Here is a 12,638-nt window from a genome sequence, read left to right as displayed (position 1 = left end):
ATTCAAAATTTACGGTAGTTATAGTTTATTAAGACCACTAAAGAATTAATCTTGTTTTACTTAGTACAGCGCATGGAACTACCTATATGGTTTAGAATACGAAAAACAAAAGAACAATAGTTATATTGTCTGAGTATTGTCTTGGCGTGACTAAAGAGAAACCGTAGCTAATCGAACTTAGAAGCTTACCGGACAATGAACCTAAAGTGATAACCAAAATAAGAAATTACTTTTGAAAGTATACGGATAAAGAGGGACGACACGTATTTTCATTTGTGGGCAGTGTTGTCTTAAGGAAATGCGCGCACATTAATCAGACACCCAGATTGATATCATTACCTATAGCCGTCGCGACCAATAAATTTAGAAAGCAGACCTGTTGTCTAAAGCTCTTTGAGTATCCAATTTATTTCCACGGTTTGAATAACGCGATATGTCGGTGGAAATGGCGAGCGTATACAGTTTATCCCAGGAGAGTATGGAATAGAAAAATTCCAACAAAGTTTCGACAATTTTTTATCAGCTCATCTCCGCATCGTCGTTTTGTCCAATGGACTTAACTGGTACATACCCAGGGTTAGGTGAATGTGTCCGGGAAGAATTATGTGACCTGAGGCCAAGAAAAAGTTTGCCCGCGTATACTTGCGGTCTTTGATTTCTTATCTTTTGAACTTTTACGAATATATACGCACGCGTCTACCAGCATGCCACTTCAACTTCGCGATATTTATTAAGATTTATATATCCAGTTTTAAGAGATGCATTAACATTGACTTATCTATAGAATACTATGTCATTAATAAAATTTTTAACATTTTTAACTTCTTTAAAATCAACAATTTAATATTGCATTTAAGGAAGTAAAAAGGTATAGTTACACAAAAGCAATACGAATGACATTAGATGCACGTAATCGCTACAATGTACGTATAGATTTCGAAACAAAGATAATAATATAATATCATTTAGTTAAGTACAAGTTTGAATTGCTATATAATACTGCATGATAACGATTATGATAGTCCATCTAAAAAGTTAGTCGAACCTAATAAGAGTTACTTTATATATAGTTCGTTCAAAACCAAGTGATTACAATGTAACAGTATACAATATAAATATATTAAACTTTGTCTCCCCCAATAGCTTTTATCGTAGTTTATTATTTATAATACCATAATAATAAATTACTACACTAGTTCCTCATAGTCACAAAAAATATCAATACATTATGTAAAATAATAAACACAATTTACGCTGTATATACCTACCTATCTAAACAACAGCTTGAAAACATAAATTATCGGAATTATAATGTTATATTGTCTATAAAACGCATAAAGTTTCTTTATATTTATAATAAAACACTACATGGCCATTACTTATTCCTAGAAACAGTAGACGATCTGATTAAATTTTAAATAAAAATGTTTTCTTCTATCGTATAATATTCAGATCTACGATTGCCATAGGGATACTACACTTTACTTACCTACTTATATTTGTATTTAATTTTAAAATTCACAAAACAAACTTTTGATAAGTCGATATCTCATCTTAACCATTTTAACCTCTTACCGAATAACTGAAAAAAATATATAAAGAAAACATTTAGAGTGACATTTTTATGTCACTGAATTCTATGTATATTAATGCCATTAATTATTATTAATTTTTTTGTATAGTTATAAGTACTTATAAAATAAAAACTATTCATTTTTTAATATTACTATCGCTGTTGACTAATTGGGAATACTGTTAAAATTTAATAAAACATATATATTTATTAACAAATTGAGATGTCAACTAGGATGTCAACAAAATTAAAATATTTTCAAAATAATATAAAATCCGTATATTTATCGGCGTAGTAGGTATGAATCATCACTCCATAGCCTTTTTATAGATGCAATTTTATAAAATTACTTTAAAAATATAATTATTGTTTATATTCATAAAAAAAATTAAGTTGGTGGGGCGGCCGCCTCTCCACTTCCCCTTTGCTGAATCCACGCCTTATTGGTATAGTAGATAGGTATATTATTTACAAAAAATTATGTAATTATACAATAAATCCAATCACCGGTCTCAGTATCTTACGATCACTTGTTATGCCAAATCCAAACGATGATAATAAAACGCAATATTCATATTATTGCTGCTGAATAAAGATATATCTACCCTGACTTCTAAGTGCAGTGAGGAGGACGGCATTAAATGTATAAAGGTCGAGTAGAAAGCAAAAGCCACTTCAGATTTGTTTACATTAATTGTATTATAAGGACTATCAAAAAGCTTATAAGCACCTCCTTCCATGACATTTTAACCATAATTATGCTAAAATACTAATACCTAATAATTAATATTATAAATATGTATATGAGCATTGGCGCATTGCTTAAATTTAAGTATAAAAGGACGTGCAAATGTGCAACTTCATCACCTAAAACTATTTCCAATAGGCAGATGGCTGAGTATGCTATAGATACCTAACCTATCTGTGAATTAATGCTAATTAGCATAGATGAAAAAAAAATAATATTTTAAACCGTCATTATTGATGATTATAGTTTTCCATAATACAGTACATAATATTATGAAGAACTAACCATCTATCATTCAGTCGTCGGCGTCAGTGAAATATATATACCTATTATAATATACTGAAAATACTGAGTACTAAAACAAAAAACATGAACTTTCGACAAATTTTTGGTGGCGTGCACAATGATTCATCGGCAAAGAATTTTTTGCAAATATTATTCATAAAACTAGGACTTGTGGCAATGGATTCGGAATCATTTTAGATTTACAAAGAGGTCGGTGACAATGTTATTTAGGATCATGTCGAGCAGAAAAAGGTGTTAAAATCAAATTCATGAGTGCCCGCGGGGAATTTATCAGGGAGAGGCATTATGAAATCAAACACCAAAAAGTACATTAAAAAAAGTTTATACCTCATGAGTTATAAGCTACTATATGTCAAAATTTTATGCAATTTAGTCATTATTAAATAAAAACTGAAGTATCCGCGATTGTTCTATTGCAAACCTTGTTATTACCTGTTCAATTACTTTTTCTTTTCTTCTATTAACTTTTTCGCGATGAACACTTAACAATTTAACATGCATAGATGACCATTTAATCAGGCTTCACTGATCGTAGACCAAAGCCAAGTCTTAACCCTTCGTAAAGTACCTACTAAAACAATCAGCCATTATAACCTTGTCCGCAAAGTTAAGTTAAATTAAGGTTAAATAAAGTTCGATTTTGAAAAAATCGTCAATATTTACGACATTTAAATATTTTATCTTTTTCATAAGTCATCACATGGCCGTCATTATTTTTTTGTATTCATGGTAACCAAAGCACTTTCAACTATAATATAAACAATTCCGACGACTCGTTATTTATTTCAATTGAAGTAGAAGCTTCATTAAGATAATCTCATTATTTGGGTTTTTTTAAAAATAATTTCTAATAATGTTCATAATAGTATGATAATAAAACAATATTAAATATATTAAATACAGTACCTATGTAATTTAGCGTAGTCCGTGTTTCACCGTAGGGGCTTAGGCGACGTGTTAACAAATAAAAGTCAATGTCAATTTAATTTAACCATTTTAACCCAAGAGAAGTGTCGTTGTCTCGTTAGAAACCGTACCTTTCGTACACATGTACGATACCTAATCGTTATTTTGTTTTGCCATATGCCCGTGTATATAAATAAAATCATTTGTTTTCAATTTCGGTCATTTATACCGACGATAGCGCTTATTTTTTAAACCTCTTTATATTTCATTGTATAATATGATATTACAAAACTTTTTTTCTTCGTCAATTTCAAATGTACAAATGATATAACGTAAATACTTAAGTCAAAATATCAATGAAATGTTTAATTAAATCAAAATAAAGGTTAAAGTTGTCAACATTATATTTGAATACTGATGACCAGAGGGGGGGTCAATGTCCACATCTTGTCTCTTTCGGGTGCCCATGAAACCAATAATTGTATAAAAATGTATAACAAATGATTAAAACATCGAAAACATGTTAGATGTAAATAGCGGACGTCAACTAAACCTGAGTGACGGAGGAATAATACTTTCTTAGCGAAGTCATCTAATTAGACCAGTGCAATATCTTATTAACTGATTTATGTGATTGGTATAATTCACAGTTATTACTATAGGACTAGCATTTTTTAATAACTTGTAAACCTAATAAAAATGATCATTAAAACGCAATCTTAAAAAGTAATAGTAATTTTTAGTTTAAATTTATATTTCGTAACATACAATAATTAGTAATAATTTATTGTAATTTATTATAATTTTAAAATTTTAATAATTAATTTCTAGAATGTTTTCAACTTAATTTTATATAATTTAATGAATTTTTTATGTACATATATAGCTTATACTCTATAGCACTCTAGATATATGATCATATATAGATACTTAACTAGTGATCTGCACTAACCCACCAAGAAAAAATATTTTTTTTAAAACATATTTTCAAAAAAATTACCAGAAAAATTGGAAAACTTTAAAATCCTTAAGATACCTGAATCAGATTTTATACTTGGAATAATTTGAGTAAACCATAAATATAGAAATGTGTATGGGTAAATTGGTTTAATATTGAGCGTTCAAGATGTTGCATATCTATTGTACAGTATACCAGCCAGGGGTGTTTTTAGAGGGGTGTTTGGGGGGAGGGGGAAGGGGTTAAGACCCTCCAATTTTTTTTCTATTTTTATTCATTACTAAAGTACCGCAAAATATTTTTGACGAATGACGAAATATTTTAAAACTACTTAAAAAATTGAATGATGTATTGTTTTCTTTATAAAAGACTAAATGAATTAGCTATGATATCAATCAAACAGAAAAATTGCATTAAAACTAACTAATCAAGTATTAGACAAATTGGCAGTAAAAAAAAAAAAATCTACCTTTAACATTGTAATATTAAGATTTTTAAATTTAAGTATTTTTTTTTTTAAATATATTCACAACAATTCACAAGTATACAAAATTAATTAAACTGATATGAGAAATTACTCAGTAAATTAAAGTGTTGAATTAGTTTTGATTTATTTAATGAAACTTACTTTATTCCTACCATAATTATTATCGAAGTTTAAATAGCAATCCTAAGATTTTTTTTTAAAAAAATTTCCACTTATAAAGTATATTATAATTTAGTAAGATAAGTATGAATTCATGATGAAACTATGATAATATTTGTGCAGAAAACTGAAAAAGTTTAGCCCGGATAAATACATTAAAAGTACCGGGCTCAAACTAGGATACAAATAACGGTACGTAACTACTTACATATAGAATTTTTCTTCTTGAAAATCTTATAACTCACAGAGAAAAAAATACAAATTCAAAATCCTGTAGTTAAATTTGTAGCTATATTATAGGTACTAGGTAGTATATTTGTTACTTTTCTAAGTCAGTACATGAAAGAAAAAATCAGTATAGTTATTTACTCCATGATAACACGTATCAAAGATTGATACTGTGCATTTCGTGATTGTGAGCTAAAATCAACGTCCACAGTAAATTATGTCTGTGATTATTTCATTTATTTCTGAAGACTAAAAAAAATTAAATATTTAAGATTTTGTGGAATTTAATATATTACAATACACTTAATTAAATCACACGATTCGTATCAGAACGTTTTTATTGGGAGAATTTTAAATATTTTATTCACTAATAATGGATTTTTCATTACTAGTAAGTTAAACATTGAATAAGAAAAAAATATTGTCGCTCGATATTCATGAACATAAACATTTCACAGGAACCAACTTTATATACTGTTAAAGGCATGGCTATTTTGGACAATGATGGCAATCGCATACTGGCCAAATACTACGATGATAATATATTTCCCACGATTAAAGAACAAAAAGCATTTGAAAAAAATCTATTCAACCGCACTCATAGAGCAAATGCAGAAATTATCATGCTGGATGGAATTACATGTCTGTACAGAAGCAATGTGGATTTATTCTTTTATGTCATGGGAAGTTCTCATGAGAACGAAGTAAGTGTTCTGCCTGAAGTATATCATGTAAATTGCATATATATTATATGTGATATCTTTATATTCCAGTTGTTATTGATGAGCGTCTTACAATGCATGTATGATTCAATTAGTCTAATTTTAAGGAAAAATGTGGAAAAACGAGTTGTACTAGACAACTTGGATGTTGTTATGTTGGCGTTGGATGAAATTTGCGATAATGGGTAAAATTGCATCATATTTTATTATCATAGTATAAGTCCTTAAAAACAGGATTTATAATATGCTCTTTATACTACAGTCCTCTTATTGTTAAAGATCTATACACACTTCTATGGTGGCAGTAAAATTCTATCGTATCAACTATGCCACCACAATAATGTAAAATTGTGTCTGACTTAATTTTTCCATTTCCACTATAATAAAATAAGTGTGTACAGAACTAAATAATGTATTTCCTACAGTATTATATTGGAAGCCGATTCTGGAGCAGTTGTACAGAGAGTTGCATTACGAACTGATGACATACCTATAGGAGAACAAACTGTTGCACAAGTAAGCTATCTATTTTATAACTAATACTCCAATTATATCTTAACATACTTTTATATTATGTAATTTTTTTTTAGGTTTTCCAGTCAGCAAAAGAACAATTGAAATGGTCATTATTAAAATAGTATATATTCAAATATTTTATCTAAATCTTTCAGATATAAGATGTTTAGATAATACATACCATTATTTCTATTATTTGTATAAGAGTTTGTATTTATAACTTATTATTAATATACACAATACATTTATAAATGAATTTGTGAAAATTGTAGTTTTTTTTCTAACCAATTAGCAAACTGCAACAATCTTATATCATCAAAATTTGACGCCATTATTTGTATACTGATTGGCATTTTATTATTTGATAATTTTACTGGTATAGTAATAGCTGGACAACCTAGAATGTTAAACTTAGTATTAACTATAATATACTTAATATAAGACATTTTAAAAATATTTACACTTACCAGTCATATTGGCTGGTTGAGTACAATAGTCTTGTGTGGCACATTGTGTACGATTATCTAAAGATTTAAATTCGGATAGTAATGGAGCAGTAGTTAATGTAGTAGGTGTAACTAAAAAGTCATAGTTAGATTTCCATACATTTTTGAAATCTTCTGATATCAATCGTCTTACTTTTAATGATTGCATAAAATACTTTTCATAATTACTAAAAAATAATAATAAATTACATCACAACTCATAACATACAAAAGTTTTTCATTAATTATGGTTACTAGTAAGTTACACCTAGACAAATTACCAATATAAGAAAGTAATACTACATTTAATTAAAAATATATAATTAACTAATCAAATAGGAAATTTTAAGACAAATACATACAATTGTATTAGTTATATAGTATTAAATATTCAGTTTTAAATTAACCTTAAACCATACTCAATAATAGTAAAATGCATAGCAGACGTCATATAAGACAAATTCCATGCGAAAATAGTTTCTCATTATCATTTTTTTGGACACAAGTAACATGTATAATCTGTTCTATTAATTTTAAACAAATTTACCTTCTTAAAAGAAAAAAATTTCCACTTAATATTCGAGATCTTACAACTTCTCCTAAAGCTTCCAATCGACTAGTAGTGATTAATGATTCAAATGATTTATGATCATTTGTTGATCGATAGCCATAGAAAAGCCCTGTGTATCGTGACATATTGCTTGCTACTTCACAAGCATTCAATACTGAATATGTGGCTATTGAAACACTGGTATGGGGCATTGAAACCTATAAAAGTCGATTAGGAAATTTTAGAGCTTTAAATAAATATACTTAACAATCTTAACAGTTATACCTTCTTCACTGAGCCTTTAAAATCATTAATGAGATTTGCAACAAAATCCCATGTTTCTTTAACTTCATCTGACAAACCCTCACAATTGTATTCTTCGGGTATGCCAATACAACATTTATCTACTGAAAAATCTGTTTGAAATGAATTTATATCCAAATTTGTGTTTACACATGTTGAATCATTTTCATCTGGTCCAATCATCACACTCAGCACGGTGACCACATCTTCAACAGTCTTAGCAATAATTCCAGGTACATCCATTGAATTTACTAAAGGTATCAAGCCATAGCGTGATAACAAGCCATAAGTAGGCTTATAACCAACTACACCACAATATGAAGCAGGATTTCTTATTGATCCACCAGTATCTGATCCTAAAGCACTATTTTTTACAGAAAAATAATATTATGAACTTAACAGTCAACTACACTTGTATTTTTAAAACTTACGCAACACACATTCCAGAAGCCACTGCTACGCAACTGCCACCAGAACTACCGCCTGCAATATGCCATTGGTTGGGTTTTGAACACCACACATTTTTAGTAGGCCCAAAAATTGAATCTACAGTGCCAGAACTTGATGGAAAAAATCCAATTTTTATACAATATTGAATTTATAAAAACTAAACCTACCCCATGGCAAATTCATCCAAGTTAGTTTTTCCAATAATTATAGCACCAGCAGCTTTTAAACGCTCTACTACAGTGGCATCATAAACCGGTACAAAATTCTGTAACATTTTTGAAGCACATGTTGTGGGCATACCTTTAGTACAGAAATTGTCTTTGACTGCAATCGGAATCCCTTCCAATAGCCTTTGTGTACCTAAACATAAACAGATAGTGACCAATAGTTATTAGTTAGTATGCTTTCTAACAAATCAACAAACATGAATACCATCCATAAGTTAGCAAGTTAATAAAATGGTAAAAGTTTTATTCTTCATTTTAGATAATTTTAGATGAATAAATTTTAAAAAATTTCAGAAAACATATGAGACTATCTATTGTATTTATAATTGCAAGCATAACAAACAGTTAAACCTAAAAAATACTTTCAGAAACAATTATAATCTTGCAGCTTATGATTTTTTTCATTCATCTGCAGCAAAATTTTAACAGTATCTATGGTATCTATTTAATTATTTTCGAGATAGATACGTACCACTCTGCAACCGTTTATGGCTGTCCGCTGCTTGGCGGTCTCCATCTCGTATGACATGCACAAACGCATTAAGATTAGACTTAATTTCAATATCACTCAACGTTTTGGCGTAAAGATCAACAGCAGACAACGTTCGATCGCCCAGCCGCTTTTTTAGCAATGATATCATTGTGCGCGAATACAGCTCGTGTGAATCGTGAGTTTTACACCCCGACGATCAGTTACACGGGCAATTTAAGAGAAATAAGAATAAAATCAATGATCATAGATGCTTAAGCTAGAATTAAAGTCTATATTTATGTCGTACTATAAAGGTATTAGGTAGTGTTAGGTAAGCGTCAAACACTTAGCAATCGCCGGCATGTTTATGTTTTTTTTTTTTTTTCGAGAATTTATCTTTTATCAATAAACAATAATATTATTAAGATTACGCGGGGACATTATCAGTTGTGATCACAGATTTACCTTTTCATATTCTGTGGATTTACAGACTAACACATTATATTTTATACAGGGACGTTGGTCCATTCTCGGCATTCTCATAACTTAAATCCATGCTGTTGATCTACGTATAACAGCAGCAAGAGCCATTATCACTTAACAATACTTTATCAGTGTCATGATAGATATTATCACAGAATAACCAGAAAGGACACTTTTTGAGCACTCAAAACTTTGTTCAGTTTGTTGGAATATCAGCGTATCCATTAATTAATCAAACTTTTTTTAACTTTTTAAAATTCTCTTTGTCTAGTCACACTGATTTGCTAATAATACTTACATATATTTTTAATGGTCTATAACATTTTTGGAATAACAGTCTCGCTTCAAAAAATAGAATAATGGGAAATATATTTTTACCGACAGCACTGATATTCCAACAGGTATTGTAAATCCGCATCCCATAAAAACCCGATAACCGTATTGAACTCAAAAAGTGTGTGTCCATTCAGTTATTCTGTGATATAGTCCAGTCCACAGACAGTATATTATTTTGTCCTTTAGATCATATTATAGTATTATACAATATTGTATATTTGTATGTGATCTAAGACTGTATAATTGAGTAGACTTCATCAATTATATGAAATAAGTGTTTCCTCCTATAAAACCTCATTTTGTGGTATAATTATATAATAATAATAAATAATACAATTAACAATAGTACTATAGAAATAAACATATACTGACGTGTATAAAGAATTCATAGCAATCAAAAGTCTATTAAAAGAAAAATACTTGTATTTTCTCAATAAAAAAAAAAAAATACTAAGTACCTATATTAAATAATAATATACATAGAAAAAGAAAAATTTCCTTGCAAAATATATTTAAAAAAAATTTTTAATATTAAACTAAATATAGTTTATTTAAGTTTTGTAAAACTTACAATTAAAAATAGAAGTTCCAAGTTATCAGTTTTGGTTCACTAATTTACTACGACCATCTAAAATTTAGTAAATTTTAATTGAAATAGTCGGAATAATTTTAATTTTCTAGAGCTGAATATTATTTATTTTTACAATATTCTAACAAAATAAATATTCATATTTTATTCACTGCTAAATTTCTATATACTTTGACATTATATTATATAATGTTTTTGTTTTTTAAACAGTAATTGAAATAAATAATAGTATTTTATATTTTTAGTTTTTAATTTAAGGTTAATATTACTTATGGTTGAAAGTTTTGTAAGTTTTTATTATATCTAATAATTATTAATAAACATGTAAGTCTTGTGTGATTTAGCTACTCTTTGTTACATACCTAACTGTATAAGTAATACTTTTAATATAATTTAATTAATTAAAAACAATTACATATTATTATTTCTCAAACATATTAAAATAAATTTGATGACAGTTAATATTTACAAGACTGCTTTTGAAATATAATAAATCTTTTCCTAAACAATAAAAAAAAAAAAAATGTTTTCAATTAAAATGTTTACAAGTTGTACGCATTTAGAGTATCTATCTGGACATCACATTATATAACTCATGTATTCTCATAAAATATAAAACAATAGTACCTACTTAATATTCCTCTTCCAGAAATTGTTTATAACCAAACTTAGAGGTGAGCAAATTTTACTTATACAGAAATTAATAAACTTTAAATTACATCACAAATATCATTCCTCAATTTCATGATATATTTATTTGTATTACTTTCTGTTTTAATCACAGTCTTTCAATTTGAGAAGTCTTCCAATATGTTTCTTCCCTCTTATTTATGTTGCTAATACTAGTATAATGATTTTTCTACCTTAGAAAAAAACCAATGCTAAATTTTTAACTTTGGAGGGGTCCAAAGATGATTTATATTGGATTATGTTGGAACCTTTTAAAAAATGCCATAAAGTATTTATTTTTATTGAAAACAAATTTATTCTTAGAATAACCAGTATTTTACAATAACAAAGGTTTTAAAGCTTGCGCATACAGGTATTGCACACTATGTCAATAAAAGTGATAATAAAATCTAATTAAAGTTAAATATGATTACATATAATAGAAATAGATGAAATTTTAATTAAAAATTATGTATCATCATTTTTACTATTTTGATTCTGATAAGTAGATAACCAAGAAGTTGGAACCCAAACAAAAGTTAGATATTTTAATATTTGGTTTAACTAGCTAATAATTTAAAGTATGTAAAATAATGTCAGTTTTTGAATAGTTTTTTCATACATTACCTAATTTTTAATGTTTCAATGTTTACATAATAAAACAAAACTAATTAAAAAAACATGTATTCTATTTCATATACACAATTTTTTCAACCCACATATTTTTTTAATATCTTGAACACAAATGAGAACATTTTGATATCATCATCAAATTTTGACATTCTATTTATTTATAAGGACCAAAGATAATAATAATAATAATAAAAAAAAACGAAAAAAATATTTTAACATCCTTGACATTTATTATAAAGGCACATATAACTATAGTAAAACTCCTACAATGTAAATATTGCAACACAAAAATATGCCACTTATAATATCGTGTCCTGTAATTAATACTTTTGCATCAAAATTCATAATAATTAATAACAATAAAACGTTACATTTTCATAGAAAAAAAAACAATACATTCATTTCGATTAGAAAAGACCGGCCATGACTAGAGAGATGAGTATAAAATAGAGAACAGCATACTAATGCATTAATTTCGGTTTTTATGGGAATTTCGTATACAGTCAATAATAATTAAGAAATCGAACAAATAAAAATTAAGGTTTTAAACAAACCACAATATGCCTTACATACATATGATGATAAAAGGTAGTTGGACACAATATTTTTTTCCATGTGAAAACTTAAACGAAACAAAGCATATATTTAATTTTTAATAAAATCTACGTAAGTCAACCAGTGATACAGTTACGTAAATTGTTATTTAAAACTTAACTAAAATAATAAAATAAACACAATAATTATAAATTAACTGTTGTATGTTAGAACTTAATTTACTATTAATTTGTTAAGGAAGTGTACCGCATCTCCCATGAAACGAGAAAAAAAATTAACAAAG

The 12,638-nt window shown here is 27.7% G+C and overlaps 2 protein-coding genes across 2 annotated transcripts; one reads left to right on the top strand and one right to left on the bottom strand.

Annotated features, from left to right (window-relative positions):
- Positions 1 to 5,588: 5,588 nt before the first annotated feature.
- LOC112594749 (coatomer subunit zeta-1) lies at positions 5,589 to 6,859 on the top strand. The gene is made up of 5 exons (XM_025339713.1): positions 5,589 to 5,756; positions 5,824 to 6,069; positions 6,139 to 6,272; positions 6,513 to 6,603; positions 6,678 to 6,859. The coding sequence occupies exons 1-5, from the start codon at positions 5,739 to 5,741 to the stop codon at positions 6,723 to 6,725; spliced, it is 537 nt and encodes a 178-aa protein (XP_025195498.1). The 5' UTR covers positions 5,589 to 5,738; the 3' UTR covers positions 6,726 to 6,859.
- LOC112594748 (glutamyl-tRNA(Gln) amidotransferase subunit A, mitochondrial) lies at positions 6,737 to 9,687 on the bottom strand. Its single transcript, XM_025339712.1, has 7 exons — positions 9,091 to 9,687; positions 8,559 to 8,751; positions 8,373 to 8,501; positions 7,924 to 8,305; positions 7,636 to 7,856; positions 7,071 to 7,276; positions 6,737 to 7,000 (listed from the first exon to the last, which is right to left on the bottom strand). The coding sequence occupies exons 1-7, from the start codon at positions 9,257 to 9,259 to the stop codon at positions 6,849 to 6,851; spliced, it is 1,452 nt and encodes a 483-aa protein (XP_025195497.1). The 5' UTR covers positions 9,260 to 9,687; the 3' UTR covers positions 6,737 to 6,848.
- Between the last annotated feature and the right edge of the window lie 2,951 nt (positions 9,688 to 12,638).

Source organism: Melanaphis sacchari, unplaced genomic scaffold, assembly GCF_002803265.2.
Source record: "Melanaphis sacchari strain LSU unplaced genomic scaffold, SCAv2.0 Contig23_pilon_pilon, whole genome shotgun sequence".
Taxonomy (NCBI): domain Eukaryota; kingdom Metazoa; phylum Arthropoda; class Insecta; order Hemiptera; family Aphididae; genus Melanaphis; species Melanaphis sacchari.
The sequence above is the reverse complement of the archived record's forward strand: the minus strand, read 5'-3'. Positions and strand labels throughout refer to the sequence as shown.